The sequence below is a fragment of the Zingiber officinale genome, chromosome 7B, assembly GCF_018446385.1.
Source record: "Zingiber officinale cultivar Zhangliang chromosome 7B, Zo_v1.1, whole genome shotgun sequence".
Taxonomy (NCBI): domain Eukaryota; kingdom Viridiplantae; phylum Streptophyta; class Magnoliopsida; order Zingiberales; family Zingiberaceae; genus Zingiber; species Zingiber officinale.
In genome coordinates, this window is record NC_055999.1 from 5,032,681 (window position 1) to 5,059,689 (window position 27,009).

The 27,009-nt window shown below is 37.9% G+C and overlaps 3 protein-coding genes and 1 long non-coding RNA gene across 8 annotated transcripts; 2 read left to right on the top strand and 2 right to left on the bottom strand.

The window, feature by feature from the left end:
- Positions 1 to 130: 130 nt before the first annotated feature.
- On the top strand, positions 131 to 5,470 carry LOC122004110 (zinc finger MYM-type protein 1-like). The gene is made up of 5 exons (XM_042559043.1): positions 131 to 271; positions 1,534 to 1,620; positions 2,572 to 2,705; positions 3,386 to 4,791; positions 5,154 to 5,470. The coding sequence occupies exons 1-5, from the start codon at positions 131 to 133 to the stop codon at positions 5,468 to 5,470; spliced, it is 2,085 nt and encodes a 694-aa protein (XP_042414977.1).
- Positions 5,471 to 9,058: 3,588 nt separating this feature from the next.
- On the bottom strand, positions 9,059 to 10,507 carry LOC122005131 (transcription termination factor MTERF9, chloroplastic-like). Its single transcript, XM_042560051.1, has one exon. It carries the CDS (start codon positions 10,413 to 10,415, stop codon positions 9,279 to 9,281), a length of 1,137 nt encoding a protein of 378 aa, XP_042415985.1. The 5' UTR covers positions 10,416 to 10,507; the 3' UTR covers positions 9,059 to 9,278.
- A 216-nt stretch (positions 10,508 to 10,723) lies between these two features.
- Positions 10,724 to 12,093, top strand: LOC122003527. The gene is made up of 2 exons (XR_006117978.1): positions 10,724 to 10,961; positions 11,547 to 12,093. It is a non-coding gene; the product is annotated as an uncharacterized LOC122003527 (long non-coding RNA).
- An 11,104-nt stretch (positions 12,094 to 23,197) lies between these two features.
- On the bottom strand, positions 23,198 to 26,740 carry LOC122005132 (serine/threonine-protein kinase STY13-like). 5 transcript variants are annotated; one of them, XM_042560054.1, is made up of 4 exons: positions 25,680 to 26,740; positions 24,659 to 24,805; positions 23,526 to 23,802; positions 23,198 to 23,436 (listed from the first exon to the last, which is right to left on the bottom strand). In XM_042560054.1, the coding sequence occupies exons 1-2, from the start codon at positions 26,513 to 26,515 to the stop codon at positions 24,766 to 24,768; spliced, it is 876 nt and encodes a 291-aa protein (XP_042415988.1). In that variant the 5' UTR covers positions 26,516 to 26,740; the 3' UTR covers positions 23,198 to 23,436; positions 23,526 to 23,802; positions 24,659 to 24,765. The 5 variants fall into 5 exon arrangements, with proteins under 5 accessions (XP_042415988.1, XP_042415990.1, XP_042415987.1 ...); XM_042560056.1 differs by having other exon boundaries at positions 23,526 to 23,805; XM_042560053.1 differs by having other exon boundaries at positions 24,656 to 24,805.
- Between the last annotated feature and the right edge of the window lie 269 nt (positions 26,741 to 27,009).

The window sequence follows — 27,009 nt, forward strand, 5'->3', positions numbered from 1 at the left end:
AGAAACAGATGCAGCTGGGTGGTGGAGATTTGACCGATTAGAAGGATACATAATAAGAATTTGATGATTAGAAGGAATTTCAAAAATATCTCTCAAGCTCTCAGCATCGCCTCCATTGAACCTACACTCAATGGATGTGTACCAGAGCCCAGGGACGGAGGCAGACGGCTGCGAGGAACTCACCATCACAAAAACAAAAGAAGACGAAAAGATGCGAAGGCTACTGGAATATCGACGGAACAGGAAGAAACGTCGAAAAGCTCAAAGATGGGTGTGATTGAAAGGAATCTTACTAGAAAGAGGTCGCCGAAGAAGAAGCGCGGAGGAACAAGGACAGAAGGTTGCCAGAGAATGAGGGTCATACAGGAGCAGAAAAGGGTTGTCGCCGGAGGCACTCGAAGATGACAGCGTAAGAGGAAGGCGACGCAGCGAGCTTATAAGCCTCGGGGTCGGTCGACGAGAGTCGTCCGATCTAGGTTGCGGAAACCCAGGCAAAGATCGGACCGTTGAATTTAAACTACTAAACGTCACATCGATACCCTGTCACATCAGACATGCGGCGACAATAGGCATGACACGTGGTGCCCCGCCATAGGTTGGCATTTAATGAGAGCAATTAACAAGCATAGGGGCACGCTTAGCCTTAATGCGTAGAGATTTACATGATTTCCCAGAAATCTAGGTGACGTAAGCTCAGATTGCACTCACCCAGAGGAGCCCAGGAAAAGATTTCCAAGTATGAATGTCTGTTGTGCAGATCGGCTTAAGGGAGCATGCCTATGGCCGAGCGACGGGCTTCAACAGGTCGATCAACAGAGAACGGTTATATAGAAACCGTTGGGCCATGACAACCCGATCAGATGCTAAGGAGTGTCAAAGCCGACCGGGTGGAAAGCCTCACATATAACTTTGTCTCGTCAGTCAGACTTGCAGCCTCCTTCGACTAGACTTGAGGGGGAGGCATGTGATGACATGATAAGGAGGAGCTCCACCCCGCGGAAGATAGTTGCCACGGTGGAGGACAAAGTCAAGGTGGTCAACGCTCGAAATATCATCGGCCGGTAGAACGATCATGTCTCGACTGGGAGGAGAAAGACCCGATCCGACCCCACCTCTAGCTCAAGTAATACACCGAGCAGTTGACGCTCAATAAGGGAGGACGCCAAAGGGGAAGATATGTAGAAGTCTGGCCGAGCTGCTCCTTCGCTCGGCCTAGCAACAAGACTCGACATCAGCAGAGCGGATGCAACACAAGTGCAATGAAGTTTCGACCGAGCGGACTCATGCAACAAAGTCTCGACCGAGTGGTTGGTACACAGGAACAGCGGAGTTCCGACCGAGCGGCTATCCCGCTCGGCTCAGCAACAGGCTCATCAAGCCATCTTTCGACATCCTTTTGGGAGCTAGTGTCGTTGACAAGCAGCGTGGTCAAACAAATGATCGTACGGTGGAAGCTTCCACTGTCACTTCAGAGATATGCTCGGCTCGTTAAAGTAATGTGTCAGGGACACTTTATTGACAGATTTTTTTCAGGAAAACTTTGGGAAGCGTGTCTATCTTGGGAAGCGTGCATGCAAGCTACAGGAGCCCTATATAAAGGGAGTCCAAGCATCAGCAGAGGTATGCGCAATACACTGTTGTTGCTACTGTTCATTGTTCTTGTTGCTCTGCCTTTTACTTCATCGTCGGTGACTGACTTGAGCGTTGGAGGACCAACGCCGGGACCCATTGTCTGACTTGACACTGATCTAGTTTGTGTTGCCGGTCGGAGCAGAGTCCACGCGCGGTCAACGGAAGTGTCATATCCCCAGCTTTCTATCTCATCGACTTTCGAATATGATTAATGTGATTATCATCGATAAAGCAAGTCAAATTTTTACAAAAACAATTGGAGTTCAGAGAAAAAAAATAATCCTGAGTTAATTGAAGTGTTGTTTTTAGCATGGCTAGAAAAGAAAAAGAGCTTTTGGTTAAAGCTACTATCAATGTTGATATCTAAGGTTTTGAATAAGTAAAAATAATAGTTAGTCAATTTTATCTGTTATATTTGTATTTGAACATATTTTAAAAATATATTGTCATTTGTTATTAAAAAAAATTACTAAAATTAGAATAAAGTAAATAAATTTCTTATATAATTGTTATTTTTACTTAAAGGGTAATTGTGTCAACAGAAATAATATCATTCCATTCCTGTGGGGGATGGGGGGGGGGCCGACGTCGACGGTCGCCCCCTCCTTGACGGTGGAACAAAAAAAAAATTGAGGCGCAAGCACTCGCAGGCCGCAACAATCGGAGAAAAAACGCAGCCTCGAGCAAAAAATGGAGAAAACAAAGAGTCAAAGCCAATTCGATTTTTTAATTGTGAATCATCTTGACACGTTTCCCTATATAAAGCATATATAAAAGTTTATTTTTATATTTTTATTTATCCCTCCTTTTTTTTAATTGACACGTTTCCTAAGTTTATTTTTTATATTTGGAAACGTTTATTTTTTATATTTTTATTTATCTCTCACAAAACCTTGAACCTTGTGATATTTCTTACCCTTTATTTTTTTCTTTCTGCAGTGCCGAGCACCGACGACCGACCAAACAGCAAAGCTGAAAGCCCTGCGCCCAGCGCCCAAATCTTTTTTCTCTCTACTGATTGCCATCAAAGGAGGAACCCTTCCTGATCCATCTTTTTGTGCCAAAGTCCAAAGGTGAAGCCTTCGGCCTTCATTCAGGTGTGGATTTTATTTTATTTTATTTTATTAATAATTGTTTGATTGTTTTTTGATAATGTATGTTAAATTAATTTTATTTTTTTAAAAGAATTGTGTTGATGAATGATGTTAAATAATTAAATTGTGTTATTGTTAAATTGTTCACATTACTTTATGTTGATGATTTTTTCCCATACATTATAATTTGTAGAAAATGTTGAAATATTTTACAAAGAGGCCTAGGAGTTCAATTGAATCGTCTAGTGTTCCGGATGAAGAGTCTACTCCTGCACCACAACCACCACCACCTCCTCCTCCTCCGCAAATTTTATTTGAAAATATTGAAAATCTGAGTAGAGAAGTAGAAATTGTTGCTGATCCTGGTTTACGACGCAAATTTTATTTGAAAATATTGAAAATCTGAGTAGTGAAGTAGAAATTGTTGCTGATCCTGGTTTACGAAAATTGATTGAAGAGTATGATGTTGGTGCTAGAGATCATATTCGAAAAGAATATGTTGCTATGGGCCCTTGTCAACCTCGAGGCCATAATTTTCCAAGAAAAAAAATGGGTAAAGACAATAGATGTTTCAGAGAGGTTTGGTTTAAAGACCGTGATTGGTTGAAGTATAGTGTTTCAAAGGATGCAGCATTTTGTTTCTGGTGTTATCTTTTTAGACCTAGTAATATAGGGTTTGGAGGAGATGATGTGTTTACGAGATCTGGTTTCATAAATTGGAAAAAAGCAATTGAAAAATTCAATGAGCATGTAGGTGGAGTTGGTAGAGTGCACAATGAGGCAAGAATACAGTTTGAGGGTTTCAAGAATCAAAGACAAAGTGTGGAGTATTCATTTTCATCAGGAAAACATGAGCTTGAAGTTTCTTATCGCAAACGCTTGACTTCCATTTTAAAAGTAATTCGATTTTTGTTGTTACAAGGATTGCCTTTTCGGGGACATGATGAGTCTTCGACATCATCCAATAAAGGAAATTTTTTAGAATTGCTCAAATGGTATAGCTCAGAGTGTCCAGAAGTTGCGGCAGTTGTTGGAATGAATGCACCTGGAAATAATCAAATGATTGCCCCAAAAATTCAGAAACAATTGGTGAATGCTTGTGCAGTTGAGACCACAAATGCTATTGTAGCTGATCTTGGAGATAGGTGGTTCACTTTACTACTTGATGAGGCTCGTGACTGTTCAGTGAAAGAGCAAATGGCAGTTGTTATTAGATATGTGAATAAATATGGAGAGGTGATTGAACGATTTATGGCCGTAGTTCATGTTGCAACAACTACAGCTGCTTGTTTGAAGGAGGCAATTGACTCTTTATTTGCTAAGTATGGTTTGTCAGTGGCAAGATTGAGGGGTCAAGGATATGATGGTGCTTCAAATATGTCTGGAGAATTTAATGGCTTAAAGTCACTGATAATGAAAGAAAATCCATATGCATTGTATGTTCATTGTTTTGCTCATCAACTCCAGCTAGTGGTTGTAGCTGTTGCTCAAGAAAATCAATATGTTTGTGATTTCATGTGGATTGTTGGTTCGATTGTAAACATATCTGCATCATCTTGCAAAAGGGCTGACAAACTTCGACAACTTGAACATGACAGAAAAATTAAACTTCTTGAAAGAGGAGAGATTAGTTCTGGTAGAGGACTAAACCAAGAAACTAGTCTAGCTAGACCTGGAGATACACGATGGGGGTCTCATCATTCAACTTTATGTCGTATTGAACAAATGTGGTCATCTGTTATAGAGGTTCTTCAAAATTTGATTGATGATGGTGATCGTTCTTCTAAGGGTTTAAGTAGAACTTTGGTTGAAAGAATGGAGAGGTATGAATTTGTGTTTATTCTACTATTGATGAAACGTATACTGGCAATCACAAATCATTTGTCAACCGTTCTACAAGAGAAAGATCAAAATATTGTGAATGTGATACGTTTGATCAATAATGTGAAATGCAAATTACAAAAGTTGAGAGATTCTGGATGGGATATTTTACTTGAGGATGTGAAGAAATTTTGTAACACTCATTCCATTGAAATAATTAATATGACAGATAACATCAACAGCCGTACTCGTTTGAAGAGAGATGGGAAAAATGTTAATTTTTATCACTACTACTATGTTGAAATCTTTTGTGAGGTAATTTCATAATTCTTTTTTTTTTTTTACCATCAATTAAATTCTTTTAAACAGTAACATATTTATTAATTTTTACTTTTGTTGTTTGATTTTTTAAATTGTAGGTTATCGATATTATTCTACAGGAGATGGATAGTCGTTTCTCTGAAACAACTATAAATTTGTTGATTTATATGTCATGTCTTGATCATAGGAACTCGTTCTCTAGATTTGATGTACAGAAGTTAGTGCGTCTGGCTCATTTTTATGAGGATGATTTTTCTTGAAATGAGCGTATGTTGGTTGAACAAGAGCTTGAAACATATATTGATGATGTCAAATCAGATGAACGGTTTGAAGGCATTTCAGATTTAAGAGCTCTTGCAAAGAAAATGATTGAAACAATGAAGAACCGTGTGTTTCCTTTGGTTTATCGGATGATTGAGGTAGCCTTACTTCTTCCAGTTGCTACTGCAACAGTTGAAAGAGTGTTTTCGGCAATGAATATTGTCAAAACATATTTGCGAAACAGGATTGGAGAGGAATGGATGAATGATAGTTTAGTAGTGTATATCGAGAAAGATGTTTTTAATACTGTCGACAATGAGCCAATTTTACAACGTTTTTAGAACATAGAGTCTCTAAGAATGCAATTGTCACGTATTCGTTAGTAGACTGCTTTCATATTTTAATATTATTGTATGAGTTTTTTTTATAATATTGTACTTTTTTCTCCTGTATGTCTAGTTATTTAAAAAATATTTTTTTAATTACATAAAAGTTATTAACTGTTCAAAAAAAAATTCGCCGTACTCAAGATTGCGACCGTCCCTCCGTAATTAAATTCCTGGATCCACCACTGATCCATTCCTATTATTTATTTTGGAATTACCAATCGTAATATTAGAATCAAATGAGTAATAAGCATTACATTCCCAATCCGATACAAGCATTGGATAGAATTGATTCCATTCTCATCATATTCCATTCATGTTTATCAAGTGTGCCTAAAAATAATAAAAATTTAATTATCCTGGATGCACACGTTGCAGTCACCAGAGTAACGTTATATATATACGTTTTAGATTATAATAAAAAAGATAACTACATACGTCCGTCCATCCTCAAATTATATGAAAAATAATAAATCATAAAATTAATTTATAATAAACCGTCAAATAATAAAGGATGAAAAGAATTTGAATCCATTTTTTACATAAATACAAATTTATAATTAAATTTATCTAATAATTCTTTCAGATATATATATATGAAAGAACAATAGACACTAGATTAAAATATTGAATCATAAATGTAATTTGAGTTCAAATTTTATATCATTTTTTACCTAGTTCAATAGATAAGTTTTCAAAATATTCAAATCATATACCACAGTTCGTTCTCAAATCAATTCGACTGAAAAAAAAAATCACTCAATTGATTTTTTTTCTAGTTTAATTAATTTCTTTCTGTGTTTAAAAAAAATCATTATTCGATTTTGACCAAAATCGACTGACAGATCTAGAGAGCTCGCAATGACATGAAATCAGTTCTTATGTGTTCGTTTAGTTCTTCTTATTATAAAAATACTATCAAACATCAATTTAATTCAATACATTAAGAATAATAATTTTTTAAATACGAATATGTCTAAAAAAATTAATTCATATTAAAAAAATCACTGTTCTCAATATATTATGTCAAATTGATGTTTGATAGCATTTTTACAATTAGGAAAACTAGATGAACACATAAAAACTAGTTTAATATCATTTTGAGATCTCTAGGTCTATAAGCCAGTTTTGGCTGAAATCAATTGAAGAACTTAGAGATCTCAAAATGACATGAAATCAGTTCCTATATGTTCGTATAGTTCTCCTGATTGTAAAAATTCTATTAAACATCAATTTGACCAAATATATTAAGAGCAGTTATTTTTTAAACACGAATTAATTTTTTCGATACATTCGTGTTTAAAAAATCACTACTGTCAATATATTAATTCAAATTGATGTTTGAAAGAATGAATATAATCATAAGAACTAAAAGAACTCACAAGAGTTTGTTTTACTTCATTCCAAACTCTCTATCAACTGATTTTAGCCAAATGAACCTAAATTGATTTTATTTAGATTCATTCAATCATAGTTTAAAAAAAAAATCACTGCTCTCAATATATTAAGTTAAATTAATATTTGACAGCATTTTACAATTAGAACTAGATGAACATATAGAAATTGATTTTATATCATTCCAGGGTCTATAGGTCCCATCAGTCGATTTTGGCTTAAACCGGCTGATGGATTTTTCAAACAAAAAAAAATCAATTCAATTGGAAAAAAAAAACCAGTCTGCTATTTTTTTTTCTAGTCAAATTGATTTGAGGAAAAGCGTAAACAGGAAGTGGATACACGATTTGGCAATTTTGAAACTATGGTATGTGATTTCGGTATTTTGAAAATTTACCTACTGGCTCGGTATAAAGCTAAATTCGATATATATTGGAATCCAATATGGATGGTCTTTTCTACAAGCATAGAGAAATTAAGAAACTTACTCGTGGATAGAATATGTTCATGGTGGCAAAAAGCGACTACGCTCGCCCCCAACACCCCCGTCAACCCGTCCCAAGGTCAACACGGAGGAGGTAAATCACAGGTGATTACTAGCCTTTGGAATAGTGACTAGCGCATAAGGGAGATATTTACCTCGACATAACCGAGATTCGAACCCCAGATCTCATGGTGGCAAGACCTCATGTGCTAGCCACTAGACCGTCCCGAGGGGACAGGTTACAATCTGCTCATGGTAAAACTTCATATGGGTTTGATATACTCTTATCTTCAACGAATGACCCAACATTCAACGCGGGTCAAAGCATATGGTTACTCAGCTGATTGAATGCAGTTAATGAAAATAGTACTTCACACTTCTTAACAATAGATACTGGGGACTTCTTGGTTCATGATACTATTGCTCTAGGTTTGCATACAACTACATTGATTTTAATAAAAGGTGCTTTAAATGCACATGGTTCCAAGTTAATGCCAGATGAAAAGCCCCTAGAATTGACTCCACGGATATGGAGAGGGTAAATTCAGGTATATAGGCCAAAGGTGCATTGTAGGATTCATATATTCAGGTTTGTATCTTTAATTGATTATATTTTCTCATATTGAATATTATTGATTATTTTGTAACAATAATATTATTTATTTATTTATTTGCAGAATCATCCTTCTCATTGTGGCACTTGGGCAATCGATTGGATGGACTCATGCGCAAAGGCAGCAATTGAAGAAAAAACAGAAGAAATTACAGTGATATTAGAAAATAAATTGTCATTTATCCCCTAACATAATGTCAACTATCATAGAAAATGCAGAGACTTATGATGCTATAAGAGTGCAAGAATAGAGAATCAGGATGACAATTAATTTGGCGGGACTAAGTGAAAGAAAAACTAAGAAGGATCAAGAAGTTTTTAGAATAAACTTGTTTCCTCTTGATTATCAATACTAGTAGCAACCTGATGGCATAACCAGGTTAAAGTTTCAGTTCCAGTACAATACAGGCATAATAGACTGGCAAAGAACTGGGCAAGAATTCTCTTTACAAAAAAAAATAATAGGGCGGGAAATTTTGACCTAACAATCAAAATTGTCAACAGCAACACACTTTGAGTGATTGCAGAATAGAGATATTGGCATATAATCCAAGGAGAAGCCCAAAAGCAAAATGCCTATAAGAACTCAAAATTGTTCTCATAATAAAACATGTTTGATGTCATTCTCTCAAACAGCAGAGTCAAAATACAGTGCAACAACAATCAGTGAGTTGGATACTGCAGGAAGGATGGACGAAAAGTGCTTGAAGAAAATTGATATTTTTGTATGTGTGACAAAAGGGATTCACTTTTAGTACGCTAGCTTCAAGAGGAAGCAGGTGGAATGCTATAGATCACTACGTTGACTAAAAATTTATCAAATAAAATTTGGGAATGTCCAGAAAATAAGAAATGATATTGCATCTATTATGTTAACTTTCAAATCATAAGAATATGCAAACATGATCTAGAATAAGTAGGGATATCATCTGAATAGCATAATTACCAGGATAAATTCAATTATATCCAATGGAGCTTCCTTTAGGCATGTCACATGAACAGGACTTGTTATTCATGTTTTTGGCAGAAGATAATCAACCGCTGAAGTACATTTCGAACCTGAAGCTTATTATATGACGAGAACTATTTCTCAAGTATACAAACATTTTGTTCAGATAATATCAAACAGGAATTTCACATAAATACTCAAGGTCACAATAAGAGTGGTTTATAATCACAGTTAACATTGTTTAAATAAGAAGAATCACAAACCTGATTATAACTGCAGAACCCCTCCCTCATGTTTACTCAGAATGCAAAGCAGGAGGAATTCATTCCTGGCCCTCCAAAATCTTAACCACTTCAGGGACCTTTTCTTTATAGGGGATAACAAACTTCTCCACGAACTTCTTATCTGAGAACGTCAAAAGAGAAGTAAACTTGTACTTAACAGTCCATAACCTTTTCAATTTCAACATTTCCACCACACGAAACCGAGGAATCGCCCTCTTCTTCAAACTATATCCGAGAAGGGACGGACTTTTGGCCATTAGGAGAGGTGTGTAACCAACTTCCTTGACATAAAAATGCATCTTTTTGCGTAGGTCGTCCACGGATAGAGACAAGAAACTTGGCGACTTCCTGAATGCCTCGGAGAAGTCTGTCTGCGACCAACCAAGGCTCATCAACAGGTTGCGCTTAGCCTCGACTTTTTCTTTACTGACAGTTTGGAGAATGTAAAGGGCCCATAGATACATTGGAGATAGCCTAGGCATCCCCATCTCATCGGCTCTATCGACCAAAACATGAAGTGCTTCTGGTTTCTGGCCAACAAATCCTGGGTGGTATCTCGCTGCTCGAGACACTCTATCTTCAGAAATACCGCATTCTTCCCTCAGGAACTTTAAGTTAGGAAGTATTCTTTTCTCAAGGCTGTACCAGAGACACCAACGATTCTTCTTGACAATCTTGACGAGAAGCTCCCTCGATCCAAAGAGTCTTTCCCATATCTCCAACTTGGGGAGTATAGAACGTTTCAGGTTAAGGGTAAGCATGGAGGGATTCGATGCAATGATCTCGATTGTGTCAGACTTCGAGAAACCCATATCCACAAAAGATCGTAACTTTGGGGCCAGATTATTCTTCACATCGTAGACAATGAAATCAGGGAAGAGAATGACGATCTTCTTGATATGGGAATCCTCGAAGCCCTGGGATCTCAAGAAGTTGAGAACAACGTCGGCTTTCTGGGTGGATTTGACGCGGGATAGTTTGGAGACCTTGGATGCCTCGGCGGCGGAGAAGCCCCACGAGCGGACTAGGTATTCGGCCATGGAAAGTGGTTTGGAGGACGGACCATCCGCCTTGGCGGCAGCATCCGGGAAAATCGAGGAAGAGAAGAAAAATGTGTGGCAGCCGGATCGCAAGGAGGCCAAGACGCCGCTGCGGCGTATGATCGAGGGCCGCATAGCGGCGACGCTTGTAGTGAGGTCCCTGGCCGCTGCGGCTGTTTTGTGTCACACTGTTCGATCCGGGTCGATTCGGAATAGACCTATTTATATATATAAAATCTTAAAACCCTAAACCCTATATATATATATATATATATATATATATATATATATATATATATATATATAGCAGAGGAGATCTCTTGCGGTTTTGTGCGACAGATTTGGTGCGGCGGAAGTTTAGCTGGACAGCAACGGAAGCAAAAAATAAATAAATAAATAAAAAAGATCACGTCAGCTAAGTTAAATAAACGGAAGCAAAAAAAAAAAAATGCACACGCGTTTTTTCCTTCTCCTCCTCCTCTCTCCGCCGAACCTTGCCGCCCCTAAACCCTAGCGCCGCCGGTCTTGCCGCGATCTTCCCTGAGCACCTCTAAACCCTAGCCTTTGCTCGCCTCTCTCGCCTCAATCAGCCCGCAGCAAGCTCCCTCTCTCACAGCAAACGCTGCGTCGGGTCTCCTTCCCTCACTGCGCCTCGTCGCCGCCTACCTCTCAACCGAAGAGGTACTTTGCAATCTGGATCTTAATTTGCAAGATTAGCTTTTACAACTATGATTTCTAGACCTGATTTCCTTTTCTAGTGTGCATAAGTTTCTTGGATTTGAATTGTTCTAGTTTTCGAATTCTTTTTTAAATTTTAATTTCCTGTGTGCTTCACTGGTGTGGTATTTCTTAGCATTTGATTTCTCTTCTACTAGTCGGAGTCATTAGTCCAATTAAAGCTTAGAGTCATTGCTATTTTAGCTGCATCGGTTTGGATAGTTGGAACCCTATCTTCCTGTGTGCTTCACTGGTGTGATGTTTCTTAGCATTTGATTTCTCTTCTACTAGTCAGAGTCATTAGTCCAATTAAAGCTTAGAGTCATTGCTATTTAAGCTGCATCGGTTTGGACAGTTGGAACCCAATGATGTCCATATGTACAATGGCATAGGAAGACAATGTTGCCCTTTTATCTCTTAGTCTCAACTCTAATCCCTTGATATTTATGGCTTTCTTTTAAATTTAGTGGTCAATTATTTGATGTGTATGCATGTCCTGTGACATTTAGCTGGAATTATATTGTGATTTATTGCATTTTCTGTTTACAGATTTAGTGGCCAATCTGAATCTTTGCAAGACTATTATAGTAGAGCCATTATCCTCTGACAACTTTTGTATAGTTTCTGCTTATTCATCTAAGACTTCAATTCTTCAGAAGCACTGTCTGTAGTTGGTGTATGTTTTTTTCGAGTTCACTCCTGTATTGTGTAGATTTCTTCATTTTCAAAATTATCAAATGGGCACCCCTATAATGTTTTATGCTCAGAGGTATATATGCTCATCAAGATAACTGTGTAACAGAAGAGTAGTCCTACTTCATATTTATGGTTGTTGGCCTAGATTCTTTGAACTAAACATAATATATAGTGTTAGTTCCATAACAAATTATCTAAGTTCTATTTGCTCGTCAATATTCCTTCTGCAGAATGTAATAATTTTTTTTAATCAAAGTAATCAAAATTTGATTATTAGGTTGTTGTTTTATGGCATCATCAAGTTTTAGCAGCATCGAAAATACAAGATTTCAACCTGTAACATGTAGGGACTGCGGACAAAGAACATTGGTGTGTGTTTCTAGATCAACCAAGAATCCTGGAAGACAGTATTACAGCTGCAAGCAACATGGATGGCAAAAGTGGGTGACGCCCGATACTAGTTCAACTAGTAATATTGAAAGTGAACACAATGCCTCTCATGGACACAACCCGAGAATAATCCAAGTACCGACATTCATTTTGATATCATTGATGGTGAACTTGATTCTCTTAGACATTGATCCGGCGGTAAGAATGGGGGACCCACTTCCTGAAGGGTCTCAGCTTGAGGACCGATGAAGGGCTGACTAAGTGGTTAATGGCCGCGCCGAGAGGCTTAGTAGGTCCGAGCGGAGCTAGAGATAACCCGTCCATGGGCTTGGGTTTCCGACGCCAAGGCAGGAGGATCGAAGGGCCGAGCGGGAGTCCGCTCGGCTGGGACCAAAGGGTCGAGCGGGTTGTCCGTTTGGCCCAGATAAGGGCGAGGGTACAAAGGTGGTCGAGCGGCCTATGCGCTCGGCTCGGGATATGGGATATCAGCAGAAGCATGTCTGATGATTAGGTCGTACACAAGATCGCACGATGGAGGATCTTGCCGTCACATCATGGAAAGGTTGATACAGTAGCAGTATGGCCTCATGGACGTCTTTCTGACGGATCCATATCTGGGCATGGCCCTTCTGACAGACCCATACTTGGGCATGGTCAAATGCAGGTGGTTACTTTGATTGGCGCGCCCAGGCTTCTTCGAGGGGTCTATATAAGGTCTCCATTTCTTCACCGGAGGTATGCAAAACTTCATCTTGAGGCCACCTATTCGTTATTCCTCGCCTGACTTGAGCGTCGGAGGGCCGTCGCCGGGACACCCCTCCCGGCTCGGTTTTACTGCAGGTTCGCCGGAGCGCTCGAGGATCCAGCAGGGAGCGCCACGTGCCCAGTGTCCGTTGACTCCTGGTTCGGACAGGATCAGCCATAATCCTGATTGTATTGTTAATTAATCTTGTTAGTTAGTGTTAAGTATTATTTCATTTTGTAATGTAATTGGCTAAATGTTTTCAATTCTGGACGCAAAATGATTTTGTTAGTCGGTGTTGGAAATATTAAACATTGTTGCACTATAATTGTAAATTGGATACTTGGATAAAAAAAAATGGTTGCGCTATAATTGTAAATTGCTAGGGCAAAGACGAGTCCAATCGTGACCGTCGAGAAGGAATAGCTAGGGCAAAGACGAGTCGAATCGAGGCCTTCGAGAAGGTAGGGCAGAGGCGAAGTGATCCAAGGAATTGGATTGATCAAGTGATCAAGTGTTCTTCCATCTGTAGAGGAGCTTCTTTTTCTTGGATGTAAGATTGTCGATGTTTAGAAGCACTTTTCCTGACCCACCAATCTTGAAAGAGGTCTTGATTATAGAATCATTTGTGGCAATGAGCTTCTTATTCTTTCACACTCGATCACTGCGTATCCACCCTCTGCGCTAGGCAATGAGCTTCCTATTCTTTCACACTCGATCATTTTCCTTGCTCAGGCCTCCAAATGCAACTGGAACATGAACACAGCAGAATTGAGCAGCTTAAGCTCATCCAGGGCCTTCTTCTCGGAATTGATCGCTTCAGAATTGGATCGATCAAGTGATCGATCCAGATCATTTTTGTTCGAACAGAAAGGATGTGGATCGATCAATTGATCGATCCAGATCCATTCTGTTCGAACAGAAAGGATCTGGATCGATCCAGCAATCGATCCAAGGGGATGGATCGATCAAGTGATCGATCCAGATCCTTTCTGTTCGAACAGAAAGAATTTGGATCGATCCAGCAATCGATCCAAACCCCTGGATCAATCCTGTGATCGATCCAAACCCCTGGAACGATCAAGTAATCGATCCAGAACAGGTCACAAAACTGAGTACGCAATCATCAAAACTGAACAATTGAATCACATCGAATCAGTTCATCAAACTTTAAGAAAGACCAACAATTGAATCACTAACATATTGGGAGTGAAATTTAACAAGTATTAAGAAAAGAAAATGTTAAACAAGAAAAAATGGAACCACCACAAGCTAGCAAATATATGCATTTGTACAACCGTTTTAGTTTACATAGTCAAAATTATTAGCAAAATTAACAACCAAAATGGTCCTTATATGGTTGAAGACCACCCCCAGTTTGATGTAGACACCTCAATGGAATTCAATGGAACTCATGTGTTTATGTCTTCTTCTGTTCTTTAGTAGACACCTCAATAGAACTTTCAGGCCAAAGGTGAGAAGATCGACACAAGCTGGAAAAAAAAGAGAGTAAAAACTTGAATCAGATCATGTAGTCAACGAAATTAAAAAAAATAATTTGCAGTCAACGGAATTAGATCATATAGTTATTCCAGCCAATTCACGCAATAATGCATCAGTAAATCAAGCCTAAGGATATAACAGAGAGAATGATGTTACTGCGACACTTATTTACAAACAAAAAAAAAACAGAATTGAGAATTACAAGCAACAATAAAGATATACTAGAACGTGGTATTTACTTCATTACTTCGAGGGGAAATAAGAGCTAGAGAATTATAGCAGTTTATTAGAAATGAAATAGATGAATACCAACCATAGATAGTCTCAACATCCTAGCGCATGTTGTTAGAACCTGCAACAATAAAGATAATTTATTTTCTTAATAAATAATAAACTACTATAATTTAACAATTTAAAACTTTGATAGTACCAGCTACAGATCCCAAAGCAGGTTCATATGTGTCGTCAAGACTAATATGATTATTATCTTCAATTGATCTGATAATTGACACATTGTCATATACACAATATAATAAAATATAATAAAAATACAAAATTAATCGACACATACCCTTGCTGCAAATTGGGATAGTTACGCTTGTCATATGATACTCCTCGATGTCCGCACCCACGACAAAGCCTAGAATTTGAGGTTGATTTCTCCTTTGATGATTTTAATCTCTTCCCACATCCCTTAGTTCTTACTATAGATGGATCAATAATACCAAGACCCTCATTAATGGATTTCTTTCTTTGACTTCTATCACTGTATGTTGTACTAATGGACATCTCTTAAATTTTGTTGTAGATATAATCAAATTGTTCATCCAAGAAGGTTGCCCTCTCATTACTCAAAGATGCATCATCAACTAATACTGAAGCTTTATAGGATAACCTCGAGTGCCTCAACATCAAATACCTTTCTGAATCTGGATCATCAATGAAACTTTGCTCCCCTAAAGTATATATCGCTCCAACTTTTGCATCTCGTGTCCATCGTTTGAGTATGTACATATCAGGCAAAAGAAACACTTGGTTGATACGAAAAAAAGCTAACATATGTCTGCATGGAATTCCCTTGAACTCAAATTTTGTGCAGCTACATGATATGTAATCTCTTTGTTTGTCATGAGTGAGAACTCTTGATTTTGAGGAAGAACTACTTTGAAATCTCATTACATGGTAAACCGCTGAGGCAACTCCTGTAAATGTTTGTTGCACATAATAACTATGACTCTCGGTCATTTCACTTTGAAACTCCAACCATTTCTTTTTTGTGTATAGATTAACCATTTGATTTTCCATTGGCTAGGTTGTCTTAACCTTGGGATGCTCATTCATATCAATATGGTCTGCAACTAACTCATTGTGTCTTTGGTGTCTCAGTGCTCTATTAAAACGAGTGATAAAATCCATTAATGAGTTTTTATTTAGGACATATTTCTTGAAAAATGCATGTGAGCCTTCAGATCTTTGACTACTTGACATTCCTGCAAAAAATACATGACTAAAATATACTGGAACCCATCTGTGTCGCAATTCATACATCAAGGATAACCAATCATTTTTCTCTAAATTAGCGAATTTGATAGTCTCTTCCCATGACTTCTCAAAATCATCAGGTGTTGTAGAATTTGTAATGACATTCTTTATGTTGTGATAGTGGTTTCGAAAAGTCAAAGGGTCTAATTTTTCTGGGAATTTGTTCAATATGTGCCACAAACAATATCTATGCACTGTTTGAGAGAAAACCTGTGCAATTGCTTTTGTCATAGCAGGATCTTGATCAGTGATGATAATGTTTAGTGCATCTTTAGGCATGGCTTCTAAAAACTTTGTAAGCAACCAAACAAAAGACTCAGTTTTCTCATCACTAATAAATCCACAACCAAAAAGAACTGTTTGATGATGATGGTTAACTCCTATAAATAGTGCCAAAATCAAGCCATATCTGTTGGTGTTATATGTAGTATCAAATACAACTACATCACCAAATACACTGTATGTCCTTCTTGATACATGATCAGCCCAAAAGCACCTATTAAATTTTTTATCTGAATCAGTTTCGTAATCAAAGAAAAAAGCTGAATTCTTTTCTTGCTCAGATATAAGAAACTCAATCAATGTTTCAGCATCAATACCCTTTTGCTCATCCCTAAGATTTCTCTCAAAGTTTCTAATGTCTTTTTCTGTGCAACCTACCCACTCAGGGCCTCCATACTCTATCTCTAATAAGCGCATTTGTTGACAAGTTGGAACATTGGCTTGTGAAAACTGTTTTGTCAATGCTTTCTTGGCTACTGAAACACTACGATGTGAGCGTAGCAAATGCACCTTTGATGGAGTCGAGAGCGGATGATTATGGGTTTCTATGAAGTTACAGACAACCCAATTAGGCCTCGTCTGTTTCCTAACAAATGCAATATTTGACTTACAACCCGTTCTAACTGCGCCACGTGCTCTTTCCCTTGTTACTTGATTAGGGTTTGGATGTTTATTGTTCCGCATTAGATCTGTATGCCCTTCTTTAAAGCATACAATTTGTTTCCATGTCACTTCATTTGTAATCTTGTTTTTCCTGCTCGTGTTATTCCTTGAACTAAATCCGGCTTCTCGAGCATATTGGTTATAGAACGAATATGCATCATCTAGTGATGGGAATTCCATTTCAATTTTTGGCTTTCAAGCATCTGCAACTTGGGGAATGAAATCTTGATCATCAACTCTATTTTCTTCCATTTCTGTGTGTCCTCGCATTATATTAGACAATATATAAATAAATAAATTAATACTACATCTTATTTCTTAAAGTCTAGTAGGAAACATGCACTTAGAGTACCTAGGATTTTCAACAGCTTTAACCTCTATTCTATTTGCTAATTTTGTTAATGGTCAATAAATCTTTAAGAATCAAGCAAGTAAATGTACACAAATCTTTTCAAATCATTGTGGAGACTATTTCATGCAACCATAAGATAGAAATTTACAAAATATATTACTAAAATAATAATTAATGCAACTATTGCAAATTGAAGTATATTACTAAAATAATAATTGATGATGAAATTGTCTCAAAAAGAAGATTGAGTAGTTATGAAGTGGAGACGTTTTTAGTTGAATTTGACAGTTGTTGATTTATTTCTTCAATTATTACTTTTGATGCTAATATGATTCGCATTAGTAATTTTGATCAAAATTATTCCAAGGTGGTATAGATATGGAATACTAGGGGGCAGCATTGTCTTCCTACGCCATTGTACATATGGACACCATTGGGTTCCAACTGTCCAAACCGATGCAGCTAAAATAGCAATGACTCTAAGCTTTAATTGGACTAATGACTCCGACTAGTAGAAGAGAAATCAAATGCTAAGAAACACCACACCAGTGAAGCACACAGGAAATTAAAATTTAAAAAAGAATTCGAAAACTAGAACAATTCAAATCCAAGAAACTTATGCACACTAGAAAAGGAAATCAGGTCTAGAAATCATAGTTGTAAAAGTTAATCTTGCAAATTAAGATCCAGATTGCAAAGTACCTCTTCGGTTGAGAGGTAGGCGACGACGAGGCACAGCGAGGGAAGGAGACCCGACGCAACGTTTGCGGTGAGAGAGGGAGCTTGCTGCTGGCTGATTGAGGCGAGCAAAGGCTAGGGTTTAGAGGTGCTCAGGGAAGATCGCGGCAAGACCGGCGGCGCTAGGGTTTAGGGGCGGCAAGGTTCGGCGGAGAGAGGAGGAGGAGAAGGAAAAAACGCGTGTGCATTTTTTTTTTTTGCTTCCGTTTCTTTAACTTAGTTGACGTGGTCTTTTTTTATTTTTTATTTTTTATTTTTTTGCTTCCGTTGCTGTCCAGCTAAACTTCCGCAGCACCAAACATGCCGCACAAAATCGCAGGAGATCTCCTCTGTATATATATATATATAGAAAAATATTTTATTTTTGTATATATGAATCTGTTTTTATATGTAGTAAAAAGTTAATTAATATTAGATGAGTTTCACATGTGCATCTAAATTTGTTTTCGATTTTTTTAAAAAAAAATTATACTTACTACTGTAGTTAGGGATGTAATCGAATCGAGCCGAGCCGAACTTTTGAATATTTGAATTTAGTTCATTTATAATCGAACCGAGTTTGAACTTTATTTAACGAATATATTCATGATTCATGAGCTTATTTGAAATTTTATCACATCTCAATAGGGGTGTAATTGAGCCGAGCCGAGCCAAACTCTTGAATGTTTGAGTTTGACTCGTTTATAATCGAGTCGAGCTCGAGTTTTATTTAACGAATATATTCATATCTCACGAGTTTATTCGAGCTTTTATCGAATCTAAACGAATTTAATAAATATAAATTATAAATTTAAATATTCATTAAAAATTAAATAATATATTTAGAGAAAATTATAATATTCTTCTTAAAATTTATAATTTGATTCTAATAAATAAATTTAATATATTTATCTATATTTTTCATAAATAGTAATGTAAACATCTCGTCAACAGAACTGTTACCTCTCAGACTTTCCAACTTCGTATATTCAGACAAAAACATTTCTCATAAACAATATAAAATCATCATATCAATAATCCCCACGTATATAAAAGGAGATAAATACGGAACTTCCTCATGCTTCCATTTTCTTTTATTATATCCTGGACCTGATTTTGATTGCTCATTTTTTATTAAATAACCAAACAAAATGACAAGTATTTAAAGCTTTTAAAAGTATTATTTCACAATCAATGTAAAACAAATGGTGGGGAAAACAAAAATAACATCAATTATGAAAAATAAAATTAATAAATAAATCTTTCAGTGCACCGAATGCAATCCAATATATTTATTCTAAAACACAACAAATCATATATGATTCCTTTGAGCTATCCAAGCATTTAACATGTTAACTTAACAATATTATAGATACAAAATAAATTGTATATCAATGTTGAAAGGAGACAACGTATCGATGCACCCAACTTGATTAATCTTCAACACTATCAGTAGAAAAATCTTTAACCGTTGAGCATAAACTAATCAAACTTAAAGCTAAAAATTAATGCTCTAAAATCTAGTTAGAAAACTATTAGTATAAATAATATTTAAAAATCCATAATGACACATGAGACAAATAACGAGCTTATAAAAGTTCCAAAAAAAATCCATTAAAAAGGAGAATTTTATGAAGAATTTTTGTTTCAAAGGCTAGATGTGTATTTGAGGACAAATCGAGAAAGTGGAGGACAGAGATGTGAAAATCGAATGGAGGAGGATGTGCAAAGTCAGTAGATAAACTAAGTCGCTCAGGAATTATTCGAAGCTCGATTCGATAAAAGTTAGTTTGAACTTATTTAATAAGACTCGTTAATTAAATAAATAAATCAAACTCAAGCTTCACAATACTCGACTCATTAATTCGTGAACATGTTCATTAGTAAATTCATGAATCAACTTTTAAATAAAAAATAATAATTTTAATAAATAAAATCAAAACCAGAAAGTCTCTGGCGTTGGTCCTCCGATGTTTAAGTCAGAAACAGGAGAGGAAAAAAATGTACTAAAGATAAAGGTTTTTTTTTTCTTCCCTCCTTCATACTTGACATGCTTTTTTTATACTTTTCTGGTGACCCTCTATCTTCCTCTATTTAATAATATTGATTACTGTCAGAAGATGTCTTCATCTTGACTTCTTCTCCTTTAATGATAGATGGAGTGTTCTATTTGATTTTCTCTTTCCTTTATTAATTATCCATCTTTTCTTCTTTTATCATTTTATTGCTTCATTAAGTGTATAATGTCAACACCGCTCTTCGAGCCAGACAGGTGACCCGCTCGGCTCAGCTCCCGGCCCGCACAGCTTGTTCTCCTGCCGATTGGACTAACTATGCTTGTTTACTCAAATGGCCGATCGGACAAAGGTCTCTTTGATCGACCAATGATCCGCTTCCCTAGTGTTAACTGCCTTGACTTTGACCTACACCATGACAATTGACTCATGCCAGGTAGACTCTTCCTTACCACCATATCACAATTCACAAGCCTCCCCTTCAAGTCTAGTCGAAGGAGGCTGCAAGTCCTACTGATTGAACAAGATGTCGTTGGCGACTCTGAAGCCCTTTTGGCCTAAGTGCTATAGTGTCCGATCGGGTTGTGCCCGATCTATAATCAATGGTGGTCCACAAGCCGACGTCGCTCGGTTGCATTTTCTCGTTACTGATTTCAGTCCTGTGGCTCGTTCCTTGCGCCGATCGAGAAGATGACCAGCAACACTTGGCAGATTATCTATCGTTATGTATCCTAGGGCGAGTCTGGTCGTGGCTGACATCATCCATATTTCTTGAAGATTGTGTAAATTCCTGTTAATTATGGACGAGCACGCGACTATACCTTTTTAATTAAGTTAATTAAATGCAATCCGGTGATCGCAGGATACGTGTCCCTTACTATCGTCGCATGCTCGATGTGACAAGCGAACATTCACGTGTGACGAGACGTGCACTTTTTCAAAATCAATGGTTGGATCTGCTTCTAGGTTTACGTAACCTTGGATCAAACAACTAAGGTCAATCAGCCTCAGGGTTTATAAGCCTCGCGTGCTTCACCATCTTCCTCACTTTGCGTCTTTATTTTTGTTGGTGAGCATCTCAGCAACACTGCGTCCTTTGCCCTTTCCAGTAATCTTAGCGATTTCTCTAGTAAGCTCTCGTCTCCTTTCAATCAAATCTGTCTATTGTTCTTTCTTAGAGTCCTCTCTTTCAGTCGAGTTTCTTCGTTGTTTCCTGTCGACTTTTATTTCCAATGGCAAGCTCCTCTCAACCTCCTGTCTCCGTCCCTGGGCTCTGGTATACGTCCCTTGAGTCCAGGTTCGACGGAGGTGATGCTGAGAGTTTGAGAGTTGTCTTTGAAATTCCATCCGCTTATCAAATTGGTCTTCCTTCGGCCTTTGACCGCCTGAACGAGCCACCGTCCAGTTTCATAATATTTTTTAGGGATCAATTTACCGTCGGTCTGCGGTTCCTGGTCCACCCTTTCTTTTCCGCCGTTTGTAAATATTTTCGTATTTCTTTCCATCAACTAGTGTCGAACTCCTTTCAACTGCTATGCGGGGTTGTCATTTTGTACCGCCTGTGCGACATTCCACTAACCCCTCAGCTCTTCCACTATTTTTATTACCTCAAACTATCCGAGCCAGAGACCTTTCTCTTCTAGGCTCGAGTTGGCCTATTCTTTTTTTGACAAGATGTCGTCCTCCAATAAACATTGGAATTGCTACTATTTTTCCGTCTGCCTTCTCAAGCGTTCTGACTTCCCGACCAAGTGGCAATTAGAGGTGTCGAAACCTCCAGAGCTCAAAAAATACAAGAGCATCCAAGACTACCTTCATGCAGCTTCCGACTTGGCCGATCAGAAATATCATATACACAAGTAACTGCTGGAGGGTGTCCTCTATGTGTTCGGTCTGAGCTCAATCCGCACAAGGCTTTCATCCAGCCTAGGTACGCTCCTTCTTGGTCTAACTTTTGAATCTACCTAATTTCTCTTTTTCTTTTGCGCCCAAGTCATGTTGCGGACATGTTTGGCCGGCAAGGTCAAACTCGCGGATGTGGAGATCAATGTTGCAGCTGTGGCTGAGTTAGAGAGCTGCGGTTTGTAGCCGATCAGATCTTAGGAGAATCCGCTCGTCGAGGAGGAAAGATCTCAAGTGTTGGGAAGTGACACTGGGGGAAGTCGAACAGCCGTGAGTGATAAGCGATTGCCATAGCGGACCTTCTGCCTGAACGACCGTTTATGGTCCCGATAACTGTCGCTTCAAAGTCGGCCACCTCTGACGAGCCCCTGTAACACCGCAAAAGGCGACGAGTGGAAGGTTCCTCCTGAACTGCTACTTCAACCCTGTAAACCCCTACCACGATCAGCTCTCGACGTCTATCCGAGTGGGGTGAGACTTCTCTTCCAACCCTATTCGCGTGGGGTGAGACTTCCCTTCCACTTGAGCAAGGCCTTGGGGGATTCCTTGCGTCTTTGTCCTCCGATTGGACACCTTCACTATCCGGGCTATCTCAAGTGACGATCTGCGTGTCGCCAACCGCCTTCATGCCCCCATCCCTATCGGTAGCGCAGGTGTCCCACATTCGGTCAATCTCCTCACAACCCACTGGCCTGATGACTTCCACACCTTCTGGCCTGAGTGGCCAGAGATCGATAACGGTAATCTTACACTTGTCGACTGACGAGTACATCCATCCGGACGACCCAACGTCCCTTACCCTCGAACATCAAATAAGAATACAAGGGTTGCTTGCACATATATGGGTTGACACATGAGCCCGTGCGGTGGTGGTAGCTCCGGGGGAACTGGCGAATAGCCACACCATGATGTCTACTGGGTTACGCGTATCTTTCCCTTTCTTTTGTACACTCAGTTTGTATAATGCTTAACATTCTTTGCAGTCACTACAAGAAAAAAGCTAATAGACAACGCTTTTAAAGCGTTGTCTTTGTGCCTGAAAAAGCGTTGTTAAAGGCACTGTTGTTAAAAGTCTGCTCAACAACAACGCTTTTAAAGCGTTGTCGTTTGTATCAAAGGCAACGCTTTTACAACGCTTTAAAAGCGTTGTGTATTTTTTGCAAAAACATCATTATTACAACGCTTTAAAAGCGTTGTTGTTTTTGGCAAAGACAACACTTATGCAACGCTTTAAAAGCGTTGTCTTTTTGAAAAAAAAAATTAAAAAAAATCTATTTACAAAATCATTTTTTTATATTTACAAAAATATTAATTTTCTTTTACCATGTCCAAATTCGAATTTGACATATAAAATAACATTAATTAGCTCAGCTAATGATTTCAAACTCGTACCAAACAATAGAATTCAACTACAAAGTATTAGTATTTACAGGAGAATTCAACTATACACAAAGACTGAATATTTCTGTTTCAAAGTAGATAGTAACATTCAAATTTAAAACAAAAAAAACACAAAATAGCTAGCTGGCCTCGAAGACAACGATCTGCATGCTTACTTCTACTAGATATATTGATCAAAATGGATTGACGGCTTCACCCTAGTTGCCCAATCCATTGCAGGTCTTGTGTTCTTCCCTGAAAATGCAGAGATAAATCAAACAGATCCATTGGTTTTCAATAAAAAAAATGGTAAGACTACTTCAATAAATAAATAATAATTGTACCATGAAGATGAGATTCAAGTGTTCCATTGGGCACAAAATCATACACAAGCAGCCTTTGATCGTATGATATGCAATACCCTACAAGAGAAACCAAATGGCGATGGTGCACACGGCTGATAATCTCCACTTCAGATTTGAACTCACGGTCACCTTGCCTACTTTCAATTTTTAATTGCTTCACGGCCACTTCTCTTCCATCAGGTAAGCACCCTTTGTAAACAGAACAAAATCCACCCTCTCCCAATATATTTTGAGGTGAGAAACACCTATACATGTGCTACTTTGTTTCCACCATGGAAATATAGCAAAAAGAATAGTATAATTAGAGATGCTAGGGAAACCACTGTGAGATGTAAATACATAATTAGAGATGCAGTGCAAAAAGAACAGCATATATTTCATTTGAATTCTTACACATGATCTAAAGTCGAAATCAACATATGTTCTGGTTTCTTTGGTTTGTAGAACTTGTAGCTTTATCAAACATAATTTGACTTGAAATTTTCCAATAGCAAATGTAGTTTTTCGATGTACTAAACTATTCATATAAAATATGGCTTTGATTCTAGAGTGCAAAGAAAGGATTTAAAAATTCAACATGTCAATATGAAGGTAGCAAAAAATCATTTTTGAACCAGTAAACATGGTATTTTCTACAAAATATTACCATGTTTACTGCTATAGCCAATAGTTAGATATGGTTGGTAAGATTTTGACTCTGTATCATAGCCATCCAAAATATAAAAGCAGTGTGGTATTGTCTATGGTTAATAAGTAAAGTTATGAATGTAGTACTAATATTTGGATTCGTATTTGATTGAAAACCATTTCTTATCCAACCCACTATCTCCTTTTCCATCAAATCACTAGAAGGAAGCTGATTAACATGCAATTCGGGCCGCAGCCTTGAACAAATTGAAAATCTTAATTATTACTTGAAACTCATGATTCTTTTGCACAAAACAACGTCCATATGCTTGATAAGATGTCGTTCTTCCTTCTTTACACATCAGTACAGCAACCATTTTTGAACCAGTAAACATGGTATTTTTGAACCAGTAAACATGTTAACCGTAGTAAATCATGTGAAATATGATATTATTACCACCTATATACTATTAAATACTCACAACCTTCAGAATTGCCATAGTAGCCCTTTTCAATCTTCAGAATATAAGGTCACCAATGGCGGAAATGACTTGTGCCAATCCTAAGCCATCAGCGGATGCGTGGTTGAACCTTACACCAATGAGGAACCCACCACATGTGAACTTAGTAACCTGTTGTTTTAATGCAAGCACCAAAGTTACTTAGGAGCAGATAACCGCAGCATTGCAACATTCAATTGATCCTATTATTCTCTATGATGACGCAGAAGTCATGCTTAAAGCTAAGAGAGCTAGTTACACAAATGGTAATCTCCATGATTGAGGCATAAATAAATTAATGTAAGCATGGTCTGATTTCTTTTTTAGCATCAATGTGGATTCTTGTTGAAGAAGATAAGCATAAATTGGAGACAAGAACAAGACATGAGTTTCAACTACTCGAGCCTGCAATGTTAGTTGGAAATACTCTAGCTCTTGTTCTGGCAAAGAGAATGTCTGAATTTGAATGCAGAAACTAAGTTGATTTAGAGCTAATGTTATTTTTTTCTCTTTTCTAAAAACAAATTCCAAAACAGGATATATTTATGAGTTATACATATTTTGGCTCTAATGGGCAATTCATGAGAACAGAAATCAATCAAAGAAATCATTACCACATTGAAGGAAAGATATTTCAACCAAACTAAGATAGTATTTTTATTATGAATTGTCAGCAGTCACTAGCAAGAGCATTTTTTAGCTGAAAATTGCCTAACTGGATCTAGATTGTTGATTCTTCCCTGTCCATGCATTTAATAACTCTCGTTCCTACTCTTACACTATGTTATATGCTAAATACCTTTACTATCTTTATTGGCGTAATATCACTTTTTATACTCTGATATGGCAGTACAAAACTCTTGTCAACAGACCTAGAATGGAAAAAAAAATATATCCTATCTTGTCAACAAATACAATTAATGATGAGAAAAAAAACTTGTCCCTCAGTGAGAACTTGAATAGATGTTAAAATGGTAAAAACTTATGAAAGGCCAACTTCACATACGGAGCCATCCACCGATAAGTTCCAGTTTCAGGTGTCATTCCTTCACTTTTAACCTCAATACGAGCAACCCCAAAGTCAGCAATCTTAATTGATTTATCTGAAAATATAAGTAGATTATCAGACTTAAGATCCCTGTGTATGAATCCCAAGCCATGAATATACTCCATCCCCTTGGCAACGTCTATTGCTTGCTTGACTGCCAGCTTTAGAGGCACTGATCTATTCTGCCTCTTCATAAGAAATTGCCTCACTGATCCACCCTTTGCATACTCTGTCACAATGCACCAGACCATCAGCTTCCTGCAGGCCCCAATAAATCTGACAATATTTGGATGTTTGAGATTTGCGAGCGTCATAACCTCCTGCCTGAACTGCTGCTCCATGACCAATGCCCTCTCAAGATCATTCTCAGGCTTTTCCAGCAGCTTAATAGCAACATCTTGTCCATCATAAGTACCCTTGTAGAGCTTCCCAAAAGCACCCTGAGCAAAGGCCACCCCCATATTCAACTTCCTTAGATATAGGGTCCATTCATCATAGTTCTCGAGAGACTCTGTAGGATACCGTGGGTCCATCAAGGTCTGAGCCAAAGCGTCTTCGTTCATAGCATGAGAGACCCTACCAGGTCTCAGCACGCTATGCCCCACAGAGAAATTGACACCCGGGAATAGACGGAGTCCAGTATGGTGAAGTATTCCAGTCCTAGAGTTGTTCGATCCGACACTGCTGTTTTCCAAGGACATGGCAGCCGACCCACCATCAATGCTCGTCTGAAGGCTTCTAACACTATCTATCGACATGTTAGAACCCTCATCCAGCTTTTGGTAAAGTTCCATATCATAAAACCCCCTCACAACCTCCTCCCTTAGCACCGAGAAGAATCCTTGCTTCTTCTCCCCGCGACCGTGACTAGGGCATTTGCGTGAAGGAATTCAGAGGAGAGGAGGTTCGCGGAGAGGAGTTCGCCGGAGAGGGGTTTGCTGGAGAGGACGTGAGAGGAGGAGTTGGAAGGAGAGGGCGTGAGAGTGGTTTGGGAAGATAGGCGTGAGATGAGGAGTTGTGAGAGGGGTTCGGGAAGATAAGGAGGAGTTGTGAGAGTAAAACCTAAGGGTACTTGATCCAACGGTTTGTATTATCCCAGATTTAGATGAGGGTTTAACAATACATAATGCTTTTTAAAAATCGTTGTCGTAGACGCTAAAAAAAATACTAATAGACAACGCTTTTCAAAAAGCGTTGTGTTTGACCCATAAAAATCACTAATAGACAACGGTTTTTAAAAAAGCGTTGTCTATTAGTAAGAAAATAAAGAAATAGACAACGCTTTTCA